The sequence below is a fragment of the Apium graveolens genome, chromosome 7, assembly GCF_009905375.1.
Source record: "Apium graveolens cultivar Ventura chromosome 7, ASM990537v1, whole genome shotgun sequence".
Lineage (NCBI taxonomy): Eukaryota > Viridiplantae > Streptophyta > Magnoliopsida > Apiales > Apiaceae > Apium > Apium graveolens.
Window position 1 is genome coordinate 227,023,706 of NC_133653.1, and position 23,435 is coordinate 227,047,140.

Here is a 23,435-nt window from a genome sequence, read left to right on the forward strand (position 1 = left end):
GGAGAACTAACTTACTTTCTTGGTTTACAAGTTAAGCAAGTTAGTGATGGAATATTCATTAGTCAAACTAAATATATTCATGATCTTTTAAAGAAGTTTGATCTAATGGATTGCACATCTGCAAAAACTCTCATGGCCACTGCAACTAAGTTAGAATTAAACACTACTGAAAAGTCTGTGGATATTTCAAGTTATAGGGGCATGGTTGGCTCACTTCTGTACTTAACAGCTAGTAGGCCAGATATAATATTTGCTACTTTTCTTTGTGCTAGAATTCAGGCTGATCCTAGAGAATCGCACCTAGTGGCTATTAAGAGAATTTTCAGATATCTCAAGGGAACACCAAAACTTGGCATTTGGTACCCTAGAGATTCTGGTTTTGATCTAACTGGTTACTCAGATGCAGACTATGAAGGTTATAAAATAGACAGAAAAAGTACAACTAGAACATGTCAATTTCTAGGAAACAAGCTTGTGTCCTGGTTCAGTAAAAAGCAAAATTCAGTTTCTACTTCTACAGCTGAAGCTGAATACATTGCTGTTGGTAGTTGTTGTGCACAGATTTTATGGATGAAAAACCAATTGTTGGACTATGGTCTACAAGTGGATAGGATTCCTATTTTCTGTGATAACACAAGTGCAATTGCCATCACTGAAAATCCAATACAACATTCAAGAACAAAGCACATAGACATCAAGTACCACTTCATAAGGGAACATGTGATGAATGGTACTGTAGAACTGCATTTTGTTCCAAGTGAAAAGCAACTTGCAGACATATTTACCAAGCCACTGGATGAATCCACCTTCTCAAGGTTGGTAAGTGAGTTAGGTATGCTTAATTATTCCTGAATCATTTCAGATATTTTGCAAGTTGCAATGTAGCCAGAAATTTAATTGATTTTTCTGTTTTGGATGAAATTTTGGCTAAGTCAAAATTTACATCCCGACGGATGATCATTATCCATCGAGTTTGATCATCCGTCGAAATACAATTTGTCAATAAAATTAATTATTTTTCCAGAATATTTTATAACTCGACGGATAACTGATTTATCCTCATTCGTCGAATTGTCACAATCCTAGTCGTTAATTCCCTGAACATTATCCATAGAGTATACTTACAGCTTGTTAGCATGACACGACGGATAAGTGACGGAATTTTTACAGTTTATTTATTTTTAAACTACTATTTTGGGCAATTTTTATTGGTTACTTTATTTTACTTTATTATTTTTGACAATTATTTTCTGAGATAGTATAAAAGCAAATTCACTTTTATTCATTTCTTTTATCATTCTCAAGATTCAAGTGCTCTCATTTCCTTCTTCTCCAAAGCAAACTCTCTCTCTACAAATTCCAAATCTCTAACAATGACACCTGTAGTGAAAATCATGTCTCAAACCGGTTATATCTATGAGAAAAACAACTTCTCAGCTTTGGTGAACAAGGAGATTCAACAATCTAGTGACTATCACAAAATGATGGATTTTGTGAAGAACTGCAAACTCAACTATGCCATGTTGGAGTCACCCACCATTTACTGCGAGGTTTTTGAAGAGATATGGAAACTGCAGTATACAACTCGACAGACAAGACCATCACATTCACTCTGAAAGGTAAGCAGTTTTGCATAAATAGTGATATTGTTAAAGCATACTTCAAGATTCCTGATAATACTATAACTGCTCCACACACAGACACTGACATTGTTAATATGCTTAATTTCATGGGCTATGCACTTACAACTTCTAAATTAAGTGAAATTAGGAGGTTGAGTCTTAGGAAAGAATGGAGTTATCTGTGTGATGTAGTAACGAAGGTGTTTTCTGGTAAAATTAGCAACTTTAACTCTATAAACATTTTTATGCTTTACATGCTAGTTACTGATAAGTACTTTAATTTCAGTGACTTGGTTTTGTTTAAGTTAGGCTTTAAGTTAGGAGAGATCAATAAGAGAGGTAAAAGTGTCTATTATGCTAGATTCTTTATGATGCTTGCTAACCATCTTATTGAAGATATTGTGATTGAGAACCCAACCAACAAGTTAAATTGTTGGGTTCAAGAAAGAAGGATCATTGTAGATTAAAACAGAGCAAACCATCACAAGGAGGTTCCCTTATACTACTTTCCAGTAATCGAGGGACCTCAGGTAAGTGAGGTAATTTCTTCTGTCTCTACTCTTCCAACCTCACAAATTTCTTTGCTTTCTAGTGTAGCTATGGCAACTGTGTCATTGAACCAGCAGTTGCCTACCCAAGCTACCAAACCAACAAATGTTCCTAAATCTAAAGCTAAGAAAGCCCCCTCTGATTTCTTTCAAAAGAAATCAGTTGTAAAATCCACCAAACCTAAAGAGGGGAGTGTGAAGGTGGGCAAGAAAGGTGAGGGACAAGGTGAAAATCAAAGAAGCCCTAAGGATAAGGTTGGAGAGGTGAGTATTTCCCAGCCTAGCCACACTGCAGTTTCTCAACAAACTGCAGTGCTTAATAAGGATATTAGCTCATTACTGATTTCATCCTCCCAAAAGGATGTTACCATTGAAACAAGCTCCCAACCAGGAGCACAGGCCAAGAGGGTAAGGGACACAAGCTCACCCCAAACTTATACCAGAAAGAAGAAACCAAAAACTCTTGGGGATGCACAGGGATCACACAATGTACAAACTGGTGCTAAAGACCCAGTCACTGCACCTTCTCAAAGTCAGGTTGATGTGGCTCCTATATATGTGGAGTCACAGCCAAAATCTCTCATAATTGAAGCACTTGATACACCAAATTCTCCCACACACTCATTGGATGTTAACATGATAAACACATCACTTCCAAATTCTCCATCTTTAACTCTCTTGGAGAAGCCAAAAATCCATGCAAGTGAGCATCATCTTCTAGATGATTTATTGGCTCACTTGCCATTTCTTTCTGAGACTGTTGAGACATCTGTGCCAAAATTTTCATCAATCTACACAGAGTCTGCAATAGTCTCCACTCCAAACTCAATTATTTCTTCTATCCCGATGGATATTTATCATCCGTCGAGTAGTGATTGTATCTCGGCGGATAAGCTTAATAGCAGTCATCCATCGGATAGTCAAATTGCCAACCCGATGGATATTCCTCATCCGTCGGGTGTCTCTGCACAACTTTAAATTTCATCAATTCTTACAAGTGCAGAGGACTTAGTAGTAGTGCAATCACTCTTAGGACTGAGGGAAGGAAGTGATTTGAGTGAGAGTCTGGGTTGCTCCCAGAAAAAAGGAGAGGAAAAGAGTGATCTAATGTAATCCATTTCTTCAGGACTGGCAAAAGTGAGTGAGAGGAGTCCCACCTTAGATGATGAAGGTGAGGGTGTGAGGGTGGGAAGCCAAGGTGAGACCTTGATGCAAGAAAAGAGAGATAATGAGAGAAATGCAGGTACAGGAGAAATAAGGGTGGATGTCTTTGCAAGTGAGTTAATGAATGTCCAGGATGTAGACAGGGAGGGACTATCTCAGCAAAGTCAAGCTGTTATAGATTCTACCTCCTTGGATGCTGAGACATTTACTCACCCTGTTCCAGCATATCAACTTTTAGCTGGACAGGGCAATGACAATGTTGAAAGAATGCTAAATTTGGTGCACACCACACAGTCTATGCAAAGAGCAAAGGATGCAATCACAGCTCTGCCCTCTACAACTGGTGATATTGACTATGAGACTGGTGGTTCAAAAGATTTCTTTGGTGGTGAGGATGAAGAAAGTGAAGAAGAGACATTGGACATAGGGGGAGAAGTAGGCCCTAGTTCCAGATCAGGCATGCCATCATGGGCCTTCTCCAAGAAATGTAATGAACATCATTTTAAGACCACACTCATCCAACTTATCAGTCAAACACAGTCTTCCCTTCAGTCATCCAAAAATGCTAGCACCAAGAAGCTTCTGCAAGCACATCTTGCTTCTGCAAGCACATCTTGCTTCTCTCCAACTACAACAAATCCAAGGTTTCCAACACAATCAGAATATCACTTCTATCAAAATAGAGATCACTCAAGTGAAGAAGGATATAGCTGATAGATTAGATGCAAAACTTCCAGAAGCTATAATGCTTGATATAAAAAGACAATTAAGGAATAACACTGATCTTGCCACCAAGGTGGATTCCTTTGACAAAAGAATAACAATAATGTAAGCCTCTCTAACAGCTATACATCTACATCAGGCACAGCAAATAGACTTGCTTCAAAGGCTTGCCAGCACAAATCCCTTCTTCTACTCAACTTGCTGATAACAAAAAGGGGGAGAAAGAAACCTCTTCTAAGGGGGAGAAAGCAAGCTTAATTGTCTTATTCAGTCAAGGGGAATCAAGAAGTGAGGGGGAGCAAAAAGTGTTAAACATACAAGTCAGCAAAGTGATTGTGCCAACAATTGCTTTCACAAAGCCACCAGTGTTGGATAGCATTGATCTAATCCAAAGAGTAGCTGAAAAGCTTGAGTTGAAATCAAATCCCAAGATGCTTAATGTTACAGCTCTAGAGAAGGAAATAAAAGAAAAACAGAGAAAAATAGATGCAGATATTCAACAAAAGTATGGGCCAATTCAGAAGCCAGACAAAGTCTTCAATCATCATTCTAAAGTCATGAAAATCTCTATGAATGACATAAGTATGAACTATTTGGAAAGAGGTCAAACTTTCTGCATCAAATCTCCAAAGAAAGATCTCATTATGAAGGCCAAAAGGAACTACTCTAAGTTTTTAGAAAAGAATCCTATGGATATAGTGTTCGAAACACCTAGGCTAGATGAGAAGAAGCTGTTGGCTAGGTCTATTGCATTCTACAAGGATCCAACTGATTCAGCATTGAAAAGAAGAATTGCCAAAATTTACAGAAATGGTAAGGAGATTTGTGTGGTGGTTGGACACCCACTATTTGTGGAAGCTAAGAAGGAAGAGAAAGAAAGAATCAGGCTAGAAAAGAAGCAAACTGCTTTGGATGCTAAGAAGAAAAAGTAAAAGAAAGAACAAGCTGCTATCTTGGCCAAGCATCAAGCTGTAAAAACCACAACAAAACTTTCTGTACAAGCAACTGTATTTACTGAACCTAAGGATCTGAAAATGCAAGAAGAATCACAACAGAAAAGAAGATTTAGATACAAACTCCATTCCAAGAGGAAAGTGAACTTTAATGATGAGGAATTGGAAGACCAATTTCCCAAAAAGCCTACAACTTCAACTCAGACATCAAAACCCTCAGTGGTATTTGAAGAATTCAAAGTGGTTGATCCAACAAGAAATATTCATGGTGAACCAATTGTTTTTAAGGATGAGCCAGTAGACTGGGATAGTTTACCCATTCCTGAGCTAAATTTACCCATCTTCAAGACAAAGAAGACAAAGAAGACAAAGACTAGAGCTAGCAAGAAAGTGAAGCCTGTATCTCTCAAATCCAAAGCTCTAACCAAATCCCAACCTACAGTCAATAAGAGAGATATCATGTACATTTGTGATATCAAGAAATTTTCATACTTGAATCTCTATTTGGATGAACTGGAAGAAGTAAGAGGAATTGATGTTTACAGACATCTTCCTGAAAGACTGGTATTTAGATACAAGGGAGGGAAAGAGATGACATGGCCTCTTCACAGGATTCTCCAAGAAAGCCAATTTGTTCTGATTAAAGTCTATTCATCCTTCAAAAAGAACTTTGGATACAATGTGACTGCAAGAAGAATAGTTCTAAAGAGGATTGAGGAACTAAGGAGTATTAGAGCCAAAGATGCACTTTCAAAAATTCTATCTATTCCCTTTATAGGAAAAAAAGTGCATTTAAGGCCCTATTGGCTGATGGAATTCATGGATGACAAAGGTGTTAGAAGATTCTTCAGATTGGAGGACCAATTGAGTATCTCTAGCAATGAGACTCTTTTGGAAATGCAGGAAATGCTAAATCTTTCAGAAGCTGATGAACTTGAATTCCACAGACAATTTCAGAATCAAATTGAAGAAAACATTCAGAGGCTTGGGAAGAAATCCAGACAATCAAGGAAATAGATCTATCTGCTCAGACTAGAGGAGCATCTTGATAACAAGTGTGAGCAATTTCTTTGTGTACTTTGCATTGTTCAAATTTTAACAATAAGTATTGTAGCACTCATCAGTTTTATTTACTATTTTTCAATCTGTATCTTTAGGATGTTTTGTTATCATCAAGTTTCTCTTAATTTATGGCTACAATTCCAGTAGACATAAATTGGGGGAAATTATTAGGAATATGTTGTGTACTTGATGATAAGCTAAACAAAACACCTTAGTAGATTTAACTTAGTGAATTTTGTAGCACCCGACGGATGATCAATTATAGTCCTGACGGATGATTCATTATAGTCCTGAAGGATGATTCATTATAGTCTTGACGGATGACTAATTGATATCCATCGGGTGAGTAGCTTATGTAACAATAAGTACTGTAGCACATTTCTGCAAACAACTTTGTATAGATTCTGTAGTAGCTTATGAATCATGTAGACTGCTAGTAGATGTGCAGATGAGGTTGAATTAAATGTAAATATAAGATGTCTTGTAATTCTGCACAAATAAAATGGAGTCAAATGATAAATGGCTACCCGACAGATGATCAACAAAGCTACCCGACGGATGATCAACAAGGCTACCCGACAGATGATCAACAAGGCTACCCGACAGATAACAAGCATGTACCCGACGGATGATCAATTCAAATATCTGTTGACAGTGACAGCACAGTCACATGCGTCGAGTGTTTGCAAAAGGAATGTGGAAGCCTGTTTAGCAGGATTTTGAGAACGAAGAAGCATTATCATTTCCATGCTATTATGAAGATATTCAAATATGCTGGAGTAGAGTAGTGAAGCAGCATGGAGTTAGACTTGATAGGTTTTGTTTTATTATCTTGTCTTATTATCATATAAACTTGGTGATATATAAACCAAGTGTAGCTAGTAGAACAAACTAACTAAGCAAGCACATTTTTAGCATAGAAACATTTGTAAGCTGTATTCTGTAGAATTTCTCTGTAGTTTGTTTGTTCACTTGTAAAGTAGCTGTGAGATATTCAATCTTCACAGGGTTCTCTTGATATATATATATATATATAGTGGATACATTCAAATCCACCAGAAAGTTTTAAAGACCTGAGTTTTTATTACTTTATGTTTGATTAACTTAACTCTGTATTCACTGTATTCATCACTTTGCAATTCTGCAAACAACTTTGTATAGATTTTGTAGTAACTTATGAATCATGTAGACTGCTAGTAGATGTGCAGAATAGGTTGATTAAATATAAATATAAGATATCTTGTAATTCTGCACAAATGAAATGGAGTCAAGTGACAAATGGCTACCCGACGGATGATCAACAAAGCTACCCGACGGATGATCAACAAGGCTACCCGACGGATAACAAGCATGTACCCGACGGATGATCAATTCAAATATCTGTTGACAGTGACAACACAGTCACATGCGTCGAGTGTTTGCAAAAGGAATGTGGCAGCCTGTTCATAAGGGTGTTGAGAACAAAGAAGTATTACAATTTCCATGCTATTATGAAGATATTCAAAAATGTTGTAATAGAGTAGTGAAGCAGCATGGAGTTAGACTTGATAGGTTTTATTTTATTATCTTGTCTTATTATCATGTAAACTTGGTGATATATAAACCAAGTATAGCTAGTAAAACAAACTAACTAAGCATGCACATTTTTAGCAGAGAAACATTTATAAGCTATATTCTGTAGAATTTCTCTGTAGTTTGTTTGTTCACTTGTAAAGCAGCTGTGAGCTATTCAAGCTTCACAGGGTTCTCTTGATATATATATATATATATATATATATATATATATTCAAATCCACCAGAAAGTTTTAAAGACCTGAGTTTTTATTACTTTATATTTGATTAACTTAATTCTGTATTCAGCACTTTGCAAATCAAACAGTTAGATATAAATTAAGTTAGAACCATTTTTCATAAATCTCAAAAAGAAGCCAGAATTACATTCAACCCCCCTTATGTAATTCTTATTGTATTGTTAGGGAATAACACCCAACATGTTTTGTGTACATTGAAAATTAATAAAGTTACATGCTTGCTAAATGCAGTAAAATTTTGCTTCGTGTAATAATGCGAGATTACAACTTTAACCTCAGCTAGTTTTCTACGCAACCTTTAGCCTGACTTGTTTTTTGTGCAACTGAAGATATTTAATACAAATGTTACTCCTGATTATGATTCACTTTTTTCTATTGAATAATTTTATTTTTATGAACTTTCAATATGGAAACATAAACAGTTTATTAGTCCCTTTATTTTTTTAAATTTTTTAAAATCTTTTAAAAAATTTATCATTCAACTTTTCTAGCCCGTAATTCTAAATATTAGTGAAATTAATTATTTTAAAAAAAAATTATATAGATTTTAGTATAAATTATATACTTTTATTCAGAAAAATAAAATTTTAAAAAATATTACTTTTATTATATGGTAAAATCACTTCGGGATTTGTCCATAAAAATTAAATGTTAAACATAAAAACAGAGGGGTACAAATTTTATTTTAAAATTACATTCTATATATATATATATAAATAGATCGAATTTTAACTTTGAATTTATATATAAATAGAATTTTAATTTTGAAAAAAATTAATCTTTTTTTATATATATCATAGTTCACTCTGATAATTTAATATACTTACAGATTTCTCTTTCCCCTATTAAATTTTTGTTCATATTATTTTATTATATTTTTGTTCAAATTAGTTTAGGCAATGATTTTTATTCGTATTGATTGTATATTTTATTTACATGTTTGTCTACCGTAACTACCACCTAAACCCATCTCCAACCCAACTCTAAATATGGAATTTTACATTATTTTGGTATAAAACCCTCTTTTAGCCCATCTTTAAAAATTATACCATGACATCGTAGTTCATTCTGATAATTTAATATACTTACAAATTTCGCTTTCCTCTATTAAATTTTTGTTCATTTTGTTTTATTAAATTTTTATTCAAATTAGTTTAGGCAATGATTTTTATTAGTATTGATTGTATATTTTATTTACGTGTTTATCTACCTTATGCGGTAAGTACCACCTTATTCCATCCCCAACCTAACTCTAAATATGCAATTTTAAGTGTAAAACATTTCTCAACCCAACTTTAAAAATTACAACATGTCATCAAAATTTACATCAAATTTAGTGTCACACTAAATTTTTTTCAGAACTTTTGTATATTCTCATATTGCCATTAGACACCTTTACAAAAATAAATTTGTTTCATTCTTATCCAATCACTTTATTACTTTTAATTTTACTTTTGTAATTTAGTAATAAAATAATCTATATAGTACAATAATAGTGTAAAATATTATTTTGGTGAGTTGAAGTTGAATTTGAAAAGAGTATAACTTTTACACTGTCTTGATGTAAAAATTAAACCAAATTAGTGTAATGGGTTGGAAATGCTCACTCTTAAATAATATTACTAAATATATTTATCAAAAAAATCTATTTCTCTCATCACTATATTTTGTTTAATATGAATTCGACTAATATTTATAATAAAAAACTTAATTAAGTGTAAATATAAAGGACAACATATATTAAATTATTTTGAGACAATATTATGTATTGTATTTAAAGTTTTTGCTGGTATAAACTTGAACTTGAATATTTTAACATCTTAAATTTAAATTTAGATATATATTATCCACTTAGAAATATATAATTTTGATAAAACACGTTTGTTTTTTAAAGAGATATATTAGTATTGATTTCAAACTTTATAGCCTTAAATTCAAAACTATTTTATTTATATAAGAAAATATTAGTATAAAAGTAAATATAAAATTAAGTCGATAATATATGCCTAGCTTAATGAACATATAATTGCTAGTATTAATACTATAAATAACTAGCACCCACAATAATCAAAACATCATTTAATAAATTGGATAACATTTAATAGGCAGGTGGGTGTAGTTTCTTGTTAGTGCATGAAGTAAAAGTTTACTATATTTAATGTTATCCTAAAGTTATAACTGTTATTGACAATAATAGGGCTGCAAATGAGAGTTGTTCTATTCACAATAATACGGTTGCAAATGAGAGTTGTCTGTGAACAAAATTCGGGATCAGCTCGTTTAAGTGAACTCGGCTCGGTTCATTTTTTAAACGAGCCGGTCTTGAATATAAAAATAAACTCGGATAAATAAATGAGCCGAGCCGAATTTTTTATCTGTTCGGCTCGGACTCAGCTCGTTTAGTTCGGGTTCGGCTCAGACTCGGCTCGAATTCGGTAACACGACTCGGCTCGGATAAAGTTTATATATTATAAATAATAAATTATTACTAGTCACTTAAATATTTTTACTGGTTCATTTTTTCATCATTTATTAATAATAAAATTGGATATATTTTTAAAAATCGTCTTGAAAAATAAAATGATATAGCTAGATCATAAAATAAGTGTAAAGTGTGAGTGTGTATATATAATTTTAAGATAAAACTAGTAGTTGATCTCGATACAACTTGTAAAATTATAAATTATAATTTAAGGTTATTCGATTGAAAAATATATTCAAAATATTAGTGTACAACTCGACTCGGCTTGAGTTCGGCTCAGTTCGATTATTCGTAAACAAACTCGTATTCGGCTCGGTCTCGACTCGTTTATAAATGAGCCGAGCTTGAATATCATTTTCCGCTCGATTATTAAACTCGGCTCGGCTTATTTTAAAAATAAATTAAACTCGACTCGGCTCAGACAGAACTCGGCTCGACTCTGTTGGTTTGCGGATTACGCAACAATCCCTCCCTCGTGTTTTCAGAGTAACGCAACACCCCATGCCCATCCTGCAAATCCTAATTTTTTTCCTTATTTTTTCTACTTTATTTGTGTTGAGCATAGTCTCGCTTAAAAATACTAACATAAATCTCGTGCGATGCACGAGTTTTCATTAATATTTTAAATTTTTATTTATGAAGTTATATTATATTTTTAAAATATTTATATAAATATATAATGATTATAAATTTATAATAAAAATAATAGAATAACATGTGGTCGTAATTTAGTAGAATAAATAGACTATTTCTAATATTTTAACAATTTAGTAGTTTAGCAGATATGTAACACTATTATTTTTATCTTTTAATAATAGGATAAGTTGTATTCATAGTTTAGTAGAATAAGTATACTATATTTAGTAGTAGTTTAATAATTTAGTAGTTTATTAGATATATAACATTATTTATCTATATTTTTATAATAATCAAAATTAGAAAATTATCTTTGCACCAAACCGTTGAACCAAATTATCTTTATTCCGGTTATTATAATATAAAAATATAGATTTGAGTGGGCCTAAATTGGTTTTTGATTTCATTTAGAAATTCTTAACCTTGTAGTAGTAGACGTTAGTAGGAGACAATACAAGTTGAAAAGTCTCCCACGCGTGCCTAGTAAATTTCTCTATCCTATTCCTCTCTTCCACTCTCAACTCTCTCTATCTGACCCTCTCCAATCTCTCTCTCACAAGCAAAACATTACTAAACCATGTCGTGGTCAAATCTCCGACGAACTTCGCCGGTGATCGGCCGATTAACCGCAATACGACACCTTCAGGCTCGTCAATTCACATCCGCAACACAAACGCCTCATATTGCTGACTCTAATCTAGGTCAAAACCTAAGCTCCTCGCTTAGATGGTTCTCGGGACTCGCGATCACTTCTGGCATTACATACACTGCTTATACGTATTATAACACTGATGAAGCTTCAATTGATGATAGTATTGTTCAGTCTACAACTCCTCGCTTCATTTTCGGAGGTTTTTAACCTATTTTATACTCATTAATTCATTATATGTGTGTATGTTGTCATTGTGGAACCGATTAGGATTATAGGCCTTCCGTCCTCATGAAACTGGAGTATTTTGACTTTCCCTAGTTGAATCGAGCTATATCGACTAGCAATGAGGAAGCTATATTTGGTATTTTGTTATATTTGATTATTGAATTAGTAAAAATACTTATACATGATAGTTTTAGTCAAATGTTTAATTTTCAGAATTAGGAAATGTGCATTTGAAGTTGGGATTGTAGGTAGAAACAAGGGCCTGCTAAGCTTATGATTAGTATTGAGTCCTTTGTTTATAAAACGGAGTAATATATGTGCTGAGAGATCTAATTTTGGTTGATTTGCAAGATGGAAATGTACTTTTGGGTTCTTACGACTCTTTGTGAAAGCAACATAAGAATAGGAAGGAACATATCAGAATTTTTTGTGTGGGCTTGCATTATTGTAAAAGCACACCCCCACTTCAATGTATTATTGTTATCAGCTTTTTAGTATTTGATGAAATAGAATCTTAATCTGATTGACCCTTTTTCCATTTCAGATGCCTATCGGAAAAAAATCTTCTTCAACTATGAGAAACGTATAAGGATGCGCAGTCCTCCTGAGAAGGTATAGATGCCTTAATTCATTAGACAACAAAATTCAGTCTTTCACTCTTTATAATTGAGGGAAGGGAACTATATACTTATGATCTGGAAGTCGCTGGAGAAGACTAAGATGTCTTATTATGTGTAGATTTAAAGTGAGAAACAACTGTATTTTTGTTTTGCGACCGACAAAGAGAAATTAATCTTGTGTACCCATCTCAAAATCCTTCTCCTAGACAAAATGGAAGAGCTTAAAAAATGCTTTGTCTTGAAAATATAGCAGTATGTTAAATCTTTTTTGAGATGGAACCTTTTGGTGGTGTCAGTTAATGTCACAATCTAGGTCAACTAACCATTTTATTAATGAGAGATTGTTGAGATAGTCATACTTTTATCAAGCCCGATGAACATGACAATATTTTGTTTGTGATCTTATTGCTTATGCTTATACTTTATCTGGATAACACACCAGTTTCTTAAGAAACTACTTAATATTCCTAAGGAGATGAATCTGACTTGTGGAAGTTGATGGGTAATGGGACAGGGAAGGAGGAGTTCTATGTCATATAATTTTGTTTGTAACCCGTGATAATTGGGCGGACCTTGACATTGTTCATGTAAAGGATGGATCCTCGACCTCAATTAATATCCAATCTGCTAAACATATAACCTAATTAGTTTTTCTAAACTTTGAGTTTATAAAGTAGGAAGAGAAAATGAACTACTGTCTGGTATTGGGCGTGTCAAAGTAGGGGGCTTTGGTTTGTACCTGAGAAATGGAATAGAATTCAGAAAGCAAAAGAAGGAGAAAGGAAATGAATGGTCCTGAGTTGTTTTACCCGTTTGGTTTTGATGCGGAAACGGAATGAAAAAATATATTGTTATTATATCAAAATTATTTTTTATTTTAAAAATCTAAATTATAACTTATTTTAAATATTTAAAAATAATTTACATGTTATTTTTTTTAAAATAATTTAAGACATAAATTATAATTGAAAATGAAAAGAACTTAGAAAAGGGAAATGAAATACCTACTGGGAATTGGGGAATGAGTTTTGAGGAATATTAGGTAAACCAAAAACTATAAGGAGAATGAAATGATAATTTTTTGTGAAACAAACCAAAACAAAGGGAATGAACCCAGAAATTCCCTTTCCCTTTGTTTATTAGCCCCAGCCAAGGCCCCCTTAAGGTTTTCGGGTCCAGGCATAGGCAGTTTGCAATGTGGTGTTCGTAGTTATTGTTCGTAGTTAGATGACTCTGTGTGCTTGACTGAGTTGGAGAATTGTCCCCGAAGATTATTATATATACTTGGGTTAAATTAAATGATATAGAGTTAAAACACTACTGTAATATCAGAACTAGTTGTGCATCATTACCCAGAATTGGTTAGTTGGTAGTTGGTACCTTAGCCCAATCCATGATGCCTCATTCTCTCATTACCACAAGCATCCGCCAATTAGGTACTAATATGGTAAATGTAAATTGAGTGTAGTAATCAACATACAAATCAAATTAGTGTTAGAAATCCTTCATTTCTTGCTTGGTAGTGAAGTCATCTCCGTAAAATGCAGATATATTGGTTATAGAGATGACCAAGAAGCTTAGAACTTATTTCATGTTTCTAAAACATGTAATACCTTTTTACAAAGAGATCGTAAACTCGTGTATTTCGATTTAGTATGTACAGTTGAGCTGGACGTTTATTTAATGTAAGTCTAATATATTTATAGTTCAAATAATTTGTACCGGACTTTAAATTGAAGCGCTAGATCCTTGTGCTGGTCATGAAAGAGTCCTTTTGGTCCTGGGTGGACTTTTTTTTGTATTAAGGTACTACATTTAGGTGAGAAGGTGCATTTAAATTGATTTGGCCAGTACTATATCAATTTACTTGACAGTTTTCAGCATTTACACTCATGTACTCATTTATTTGTTAATTTTCTCTTCTTAAAAATTTCTTTATAGGTGTTCGAGTATTTTGCATCATTCAAAAGCCCCCATGGAGAAGTTCTTATGACACCTGCAGATTTAATGCGTGCAACTGTTCCTGTATTCCCACCTTCAGAATCGCACCTTGTTAGGGACGGATATCTTCGAGGGGAGAGAAGTCCTGGGGATTTACGTTGTGACCATTCAGATTTTTTCATGCTTTTTGATGTTAACAACGATGGGCTCATATCCTTTAAAGAGTGAGCCAAAAAATTTCATTATGTAGTTGGTTTCCTTTAAATACTGCATATTAGTTGTCATGATCTCCTGTTTCCTCATATGAATTATCTTTCTATGTGGAAGCTTACCTATATGCCATACTTTTTCTGTGGTAGGTACATATTCTTTGTCACACTGCTCAGCATACCAGAGTCGAGTTTTTCGGTAGCATTTAAAATGTTTGACATTGACGGGAGTGGGTAAGGATTAAATTCTCAACTTTAATTTTCTGTGATCTTTTGTGATATTTCTAACGTATACATCTACATCTTACGAAGATTAATAATCAAATGCTATACTTTTCCTGTACTGCCTCTCTTTCTTTTTGCTACTTTTAGCTTCGAAATTCTAATTGCACTTTGCTTGCAGTTTGGAAAGATCTTTTAGTACTTAATAATTTATAATATGCAATTTTTAATTCAGGTTATATTCGCTTTGCACTTTCAGGTGATCCTTGAATACTTGAATAAAATATAAACAGTAAAAAAATGTGATTAAAATAAATCGCTATCATGTCAAAAAGTGTTGAAAGTTATGTCTAATGTCTTACATCGCATCGTACTACCGTTAGTCTTTAATGTCTTACATCGCATCGTACTACCGTTAGTCTTTAATAGAGAGGCATCTTAACTGATGGAAGCTGAAGGTTGTTCTGTGTATTAGTTCTGAACAAATGTGTTTATCTGATTGATGATTATTTCCAATACTTAAAATAAGGTCAATAGCTTGTTAGCTTCTTTAATTCTCGCTCTAATCTGCAAAAAATATCCAACTTTGATGTTTGAACAAATTTGTCAACCTGACCCATTATAACCTCCAATTTCAAGAATTGCAATATGTAAGAGAGCAATTTGTAATTTACAATCAAAATTTGGTACATATGCCAGTAAATTGGAAACTCAATGAGTTTTTGTTAGAAAAGAGTGGTAATATTATAGAAATCTCAGCACCAGGTCTCACAAAATCTTATTTCATTTATAGTCATCCTCCAACATTCTCCACTATTTGAGACTGGTGTGCTTCATACCTGCCTCTTTTCAATAGATAATTATGTCTCAGTATCTAGTTTTTTCTCCGTTAGAGATCCTATTGGTCATAAAATGTAAGATGTTTATTTTTGTCAATGAGAATAACTATATCTATTCATGCTTGGGTCTAAACGGTAGACAAATTATATTGAGAAGCTTGGTGATGAATAATGTGGGAGTTCTCATTCAATCTTCATATGCTAACAAGTAGCTCTAAAGGGATCATTTTGTTTTAAGCTTATATGTATCAATCTCTCTCTTGAAATATGCTTTCTGATATTTCTCATGGTTTTGACTTTATTTGATGTTGAAAGAGAGATTGAGAAAGAAGAATTCAAAAAGGTGATGGCCATGATGCGAGCTCATAATAGACAAGGGGCAAACCATAGGGATGGACTTCGAGCTGGACTGAAAGTTGGGGGTTCTGTAGAGGATGGAGGCCTGGTAGAGTACTTTTTTGGAGAAGATGGAAACAAGCGCCTGCAACATGACAATTTTATCCAGTTTTTAGATGATCTTCATCATGAGGTATTTAAAATCTCCAACTTATGACTGCCATATTTGTTGAAAACAATTAGTCTATGTAAACCTTAGTTGTTATAATCATTGCAGCCCTTCTTATTTTGCTTATGTTTGTTAAATATATAGATGGCTTTTTAGATCAGTTGGGCTTTCAAAACTATACTCCAGTTTTAGTGGTTGAGGAGGGGGGGGGGTGCATGTCATCTGTGAAATTATATAGCAGGTTCCGAAAATTGATAATCATGGTCAAGGACTCAAGGGAATATGCTACAGTATAAGAAGAGGAAGTAGAAATAATTTGAGCATGTTGCAAATAAAGAGATGCCAAATAGTAGCATGTGGATAATGTGGTTGTTTAACATTGTCTGAGGTGTCTGGACCATGGGTTTAAGATTTACTTGAGTAGCTGGAAATCTCTTTACAGTTCATGGTTTCATATTGCAGTCATTCCAGGCTTCCAGTGAAGTCGATAGTTGATGATATTATCGAGGTTGGTCTTATTGAGTTCGTTATTACATAGAAATTCCCCTCATCGTCTAGCTTAATAATGGGGGTGTTAGAAATTCTCTTGCTGAAGTTTCTTGACTGTTATTTTGAGGAGTTTCTCATGATGGCAGTACCTCGATTTTGCATGGTTCTTTCTACAAAGGGCGAGAACCATGTTTATTATTATTTTTTTTTAAAAAATCTTTGTATCTAATGGGGAAATATTTGATGTTTTTCTTTCCGACGCTTGTGTGAATCCAGGATCCTTATTATTATTCGGAAATATTTTTCGAGGAAATTTAGTATCTTATTATCCTAGCCGAGTTAGGTTTTAGAGGCTGTTTGAATTGTTGACGGGACTGGGAATGAGGGGTATAGATAGTTATGAGACTCTGATTTGGAATTCTGAGAAGTATGTAGGGATTTAGAATTCTGAAAAGTATGTAGGGAATAATATGCTAAGTAAATGGTAAGGGGGTTCTCATTTCTGTCGATCAAATTGTTCAGCCAAACACAAGTACATGGAACAAGGTTCGAAATTCCAAGTCCCTTTAAGCCGGTTCATTTACCATGAAGCAACCGCCCCTTGCATTCTATATTGGTATTGTAATCCCAATAGCATATAAAATCGGTTACTAGATATATGAAACTTATCTCTTGTGTCGGGTTGTGATTTATTACAAATTCCATGGATTTCTATGGTTATTACTTATTATTATCTATTTCTATTTTAATATTTCTACAAGTCCATAAAATCCTTGTTAAATTCTGTCCTATAACATCAGAAGTCAATTAGGAGTAGCTTCCCTAATGATTTTATTTATGTCAGATGTCGCCTGCCCTGGTGTTAAATGTTATGCAGATGCTAATAAAGCAAGAATTTGTTCACCTCTTAATTTTGTTATCTTTTTTAAGAGAATTTGTTGCTTGGGCTCAACAAGAAGTATGCTGTTGTCAATTTTAGAGCCATCTTTCTGAGTGTTCGTAATCCCCAATTAGTCAGACCTTCATTTCATTAGTCGGGGCTTGATTTTCTTGATGTTTTAATGTGGAAATGAATATTCTAATATCTGGTCAGTTGTGATTGAAATTAATTGACATTTTAGAGGTCAACAGTTATATGTTAAGAGTTGCTTGGTAAAGTGAAATGATTATATGTAATGGTCATATTTATGCAAATGCAAGAATGCTCTAACAGTTTTCTTGATTGGCCGAGAGACATCTATGCACCAACTTGAGAATAGTGTACAACTGTGTACATAAATCGTAAAATATGGTAGATAAGCTACAAGTACATATTTTGTTCATAGTGGATACGAGATATTCACCATTGTTCCCTTCTAAGTTTTACATATTCTGTGATTATCCCGCTTCTTTTTCTAAATATACACAAAAAGTCTTCAGAAAATTTGAATCTAAGAAATTTGAATACTATTTAAGAAGTTGAGATAAATGTATTGGTAATCGACCTAATCTTTGTTTTTTTGTTAAATGGGCTAAGTTCAATATTGCACTTGTGATTCATAAATTAGTAATTTAAAATGTTGTTATAGACAATAATTAACTATGATATAGATGAGTGGATTGGTTGGCAAATTGTTTTTTGAGTCAAAACAGTGTTACTGCTATGTGAACTGATGCTTTTTAACATTGAAAAAGGTTTAATTAAGCTTTTGATGATTTTAGAGATTTTTCAGCTACCTGTATTACGAAAACATATCTCTTGTATGATATTACTTTGTTGCTATAACTTCACCTTTTCTTCTTTCCTATAAGATGACGAGGCTGGAGTTTGCTCATTATGACTACAAGAAAAGAGGAAGCATATCAGCTAAAGATTTTGCTTTGTCAATGGTTGCATCTGCCGATCTTAGCCATTTAAGCAAGTTGCTTGATCGGGTCGACGAAATAGACAATGTGCCATCTCTGAATGGTTTACACATAACTTTCGAGGAATTCAAGAACTTCTGTGAGCTACATAGGAAATTACAGCCTTTTTCACTTGCTCTCTTCAGTTATGGGCAAGTAAATGGGTTGTTGACAAAGAAGGATTTTCAACGAGCTGCTTCCCAAGTAAGGCATCTATTTTGATTGATACATTATACTGTTATTTCCGTTTATCCAAACAAAATAGTATTTTCCTTTTTTTTTGCTAAGTAGTATTTTCCTTCTTTTCTTCTGCTAGTTTGGTTGTGTTTTGTACTTTTGTTGAAATGATTGGTTATTTGTATTATCTTTGACCAATCTTCTCCTAAAAGTATCACTTGCTTCCTAGAGTGTCTGCTGCTGAGTTGAAATGATCATCCTAATCTTGAGAATCTCAAGGGTATTTTGACCTTTATAATTATATTTCGTGTCGTTTTCGTGTCGTGTTATCGTGTCGTGTACGAAATTGCCGGCTCTAAGTATAGTGTGCTCCATTTCAACGAAAGGGATGCAACCAAATTCCATAGTCAATATGCAACCAAATACATAGTGTATCCTACTGAGTTTCGACACATGAACAGTCTAAGTTTTCCTTGTACTTAATGCAGGTATGTGGAATCTCCCTAACTGACAATGCAGTTGCAGTCATATTTCATATATTTGATACAAATCGTGATGGTTCCTTAAGTTTTGATGAATTCATTAGAGTTCTACAGAAGCGGGAAATGGATATTCGTCATCCATCCGAAGCTGGAATGCTGAGCTTTTTGTCCCACTTGTGGAATGGTACAGATAAATTTAATGTTGCACGGTTTCTTTCTTAGGTAACTAGTCAGTTGCGTAGCTCGAAAAACTAACGTTACTCTCAAGATGTATAACCTGTTTTATGATGCTGCAAAAAGAATCTAACACTCATACAGTTGATTCAGCTGAAAAGATGTACATAGTTGAATGAATTAATGAAGATGTAAACATGTCTCATGTTATACATGTTTATTTACTATCAAGATTGCTGAATTTGTACAATATCTTTTCCTGACTATGTAACCTTGCAACACTAAATAACCGACCTTTTGGAGGCAGAGAAGTTATATAGTGGCTCGCGCAGATAGCTTACTGTTGAAACTCAATTATGGAGTCGCAAGCTTTTAACATTGTTTCTTTTTCTTGTCATGATTATTAATTAACTTTTTTGTTAGTTGCCAGTAATTTTCTTCGTAAATTTTCGTGGTGGTACTCTTTTTTCCACAGCCTTTTACAACTTCTTAAATGTACAGTTGTATAAGAGCGACATTGTCTAGTTTGCTAATGATGAAGTGTATAATGTCATGTAAACCACTCTTTTGTTTTTCTTTTGTGTTACACCAACTTCTTTGAGCAAGTTGCAATTTTTTTGCATTTGTGTTGCTATCAAATATATTGACACACCAATTGTTATTTGAGGAAAGGAATAAATAGCATAAAATTAGGGGACTAATGCAAGTAGCTTATTTTAGCATTGCTGAGGAATAGTTTAATCATGCCAATATTTGTCTCAGGTATATAAGGATGTCTCTTTTCAAGGGGATTTCAAGGTAGACTTGAGAATTTTTCATACGACACAAATATTGTTGTGACACAAATTTAGTGTTTATGTTTGAATCTTAAGTACACGATACGGAAATGCATACTACACAATTGAAATGTTGTGTCAATTTTGTATTTATCATTTGGGTATATGATATTTTATAATTAAATATAATATATTTATAATAAATCTGAATATTAATAAAAAAATGTAAATATAAATATGTATATTTACAATAAATACTTTAAAAATAATGCATAGTTTTATAATTTTGTAGAGATAAACAATTTAAATATATACATTTCACATAAATTTGTATATTTCTTACCTAAAATCCAATGTTTACATTTATTATATTAAATTATATTAATATTAATATTTAATTTTACACGACACGAAAATGAGGTGTTGGCCTTAAATGTCACTTCAATACAAATTATGGCCCAAAATGTTATTTTTGAAAATAATGACCCGAAATGTCACTTCGTAATAGCACTTCGTCTACCGTTTTGTATTTTTTTTAAAATGCAAAACGATATATTGTGTAGTGTTTTGACATTTTATTTTTTTTAATTTTTTTTATATAATGTGTAAAACGACACTTAAAGTAGCATTTTGCAGTTTTTTCATTATTTTTTTAGTTCTGTAAAAAACAAAACGCAAGATGATACAAGTGATTCTCATCTCTCTTTTTTTAAAAGCAAAACGTGACATGTGTTGTGTTTTGACACCCAAAATGTAGCGTTTTAATTCCAAAATATTATTTCATCTAACGTTTTACACATCTTTTTTTCAAAAAAAATATTTTTTAAACCTAAATAAAAAATTGTTAACTCCTAAAATATTAAAAAAATATTTAGATTATTTCTAAAACCCAAAAGAAGATTGGTGAACTCTAAAATGTTAAAAATTATTATATTAAGTTACACTTTTAAATTTAAAATTGTTTAATTTAAAATTTACATTTTCGGTTTTTAGGATTTAGGGCCTTTAGTTTAATTAGGGTTTAGGCCCTAAATCGGTATAACATTAATTAATTTCTTTTTTAATATTTCTAAAACCTAAAAGAGGATTGGTGAATCCTAAATGTTAAAAATTGTTAAATTATAGTATAATTTATAAATTCTAAAAATATTAAATAAAAACAAATATTGAAAAACTTAACATTAAATGATGTTTCCGGGTCCTTAAACAATACACCAAAACAAACATAAAATAAGAAATCAAAACAAAAAAACACAAAAAACAAAACTGACTTCAAGTCACGTTGCCACATTATAAATTAAAAAATAAAAATAAAAGATGCAAAACATGTAACGTTTTGCCCCTATTTTCTAAACGTTACACTATAACCAGTTTTGGGCCATAATTTTCAGAAGTGATATTTTAGGCATTTTTTTTATTGAAATTATGACATTTTGATCCATTTTCCCGATGAAGGCACGCTAATATTAAATAGATCAGTTTTGTATTTGATGTTTGAGTACACTACACATAAATATAAGATACGAACAAATTAACATGTCTACCAGAGGATCTGCCTGGAAAAATTCCTCAGCATCTATTCCTCTGGTGCGCCTATAAACAAGGGTGAAGCAAATCAAGCAATACATTTCTTGAAGCTGGGGAGAGCAAGGAAATTAAAATTATTGTCCAAAATAAATCTTAAAAATTTAGTAACTACATAGAGGTATTAATGGACTGAAACAATTTTAACATTCAAATATAAATGGCGTATAATGTCAAATGTGTATATATAGTCGAAAAATATAACAAAACAGATGTGTTATTTGTACTGTGCGAATATGATCCATGATGTGATGAAGTTATATAATTAGAGCAAGTGACACTTTGTCCTAAAAATTTATCAAGAAGTTAAGATTTGAGACATGTTGAATAAAAAAATATCTCAACGACATTTTAGCTGTAATCTTAGGACATATTCCTTATTTTTTAGGCATCATTAAACATGTTCTATTACATTTACTTTAATTAATTTTTTTTCACATCTCTCTTCTCTCATCATTTATTTTTTATTTTCATTCTAATTAAAATATATTATTACTTTTAATAAGGCACAAATATAAGACATATTATTAAAGTTAACGTACAACAAAATTATCTTAAATAGCGTGAACACAATATTTTATTATATTTATAAGTAATTTACTAAGATATTGTTGAATTTACTCTTATATGCAAAAAAAATCACAATTTAAAATGTGCAAATCATTGTAATATTTTGATGGCAGACTTTAATTTAATTATCACTTTTCTCCCTAAAAAATATCGATGAAAAACAAGAGTGCTCGTTCTTAATTTGTCTTTGGCATTTTTTTTAACAAGTGGGTACCCATTCTTGCACCGGGTTTTAAAAATAATAAATTATTTTTTTGTATAAATACATGATTTCAGAGTGGTTATTCGGATAGATATTGAGTACAAAATAACGCATCTCATATATAGAATTGAGAATCTGCATTAAAAAAACTAAAATTAGATCCGATATCCTAAAAAAATAAAAATTAGACTGAATACCCAATTCTCAACAACGTATTTCAAATATCTAGTTTAGAAAAACAACGTATTTCAAATATCTAGTTTAGAAAAATATATCTTACTGTTATTTTTTGTCATATATCTCAAATTTAATATTTAGATCACTAGTTTCAAAAAATGCGATAATTTTAGCCTTGAATAATGCTCAATTGTAAGTCTAATTTTTCTAGGACTTACTAATATTTAACGAAAAATGTGTAATAACCAAAAATACTATTTTTTAAAGTTTATTTGTGTTTAATTTATTTTGAAAATAATTGCAAAGATACAATTCAACAAAAAAGAATCATATATGATTTTTTTTATTTTCTAAAAAATAAATGATTTTTTTTGTTACATTTGAGCTGACATGTGTTGCATTCGAATTTGGTTTCAAAATCATATTTTTTACAAAAAAAATTTGAAATCTTAGTTTTGTAAATAAACTTAAAAAACATATTTTTGCAAAATAACTTAAAATGTTCATATTTATTGAGAAAAAGCCTCAAAGAAAAACTATGTTTAACAATGTTTTTAGTTTTTCCATATAGGCATGAAAATGAAAAAGAAAAAGAAAAATATTGTAGTTCTGAAAATAATATAAAAACTGTTTTTACAGCGCAATGGGAACAAGAACTGTAGGTGGCATTGACCCCACAATCAAGAATAGAAGGTCAACTCAACTC

General features: G+C 32.4%; 1 protein-coding gene across 1 annotated transcript; it reads left to right on the forward strand.

Annotated features, from left to right (window-relative positions):
* The first annotated feature begins 11,453 nt into the window (after positions 1 to 11,453).
* LOC141671437 (calcium uptake protein, mitochondrial-like) lies at positions 11,454 to 19,661 on the forward strand. Its single transcript, XM_074477686.1, has 7 exons — positions 11,454 to 11,852; positions 12,423 to 12,490; positions 14,440 to 14,663; positions 14,799 to 14,882; positions 16,025 to 16,238; positions 18,495 to 18,791; positions 19,253 to 19,661. The coding sequence occupies exons 1-7, from the start codon at positions 11,579 to 11,581 to the stop codon at positions 19,466 to 19,468; spliced, it is 1,377 nt and encodes a 458-aa protein (XP_074333787.1). The 5' UTR covers positions 11,454 to 11,578; the 3' UTR covers positions 19,469 to 19,661.
* Positions 19,662 to 23,435: the final 3,774 nt, after the last annotated feature.

Excerpts from the sequence above, each read along its gene's own strand:
- LOC141671437 (XM_074477686.1), top strand. The coding sequence starts at position 11,579 with ATGTCGTGGTCAAATCTCCGACGAACTTCGCCGGTGATCGGCCGATTA. Across the intron at positions 14,664-14,798 it reads GGGCTCATATCCTTTAAAGA|GTACATATTCTTTGTCACAC; the intron begins GTGAGCCAAAAA and ends TTTCTGTGGTAG. Across the intron at positions 18,792-19,252 it reads TTCAACGAGCTGCTTCCCAA|GTATGTGGAATCTCCCTAAC; the intron begins GTAAGGCATCTA and ends TACTTAATGCAG.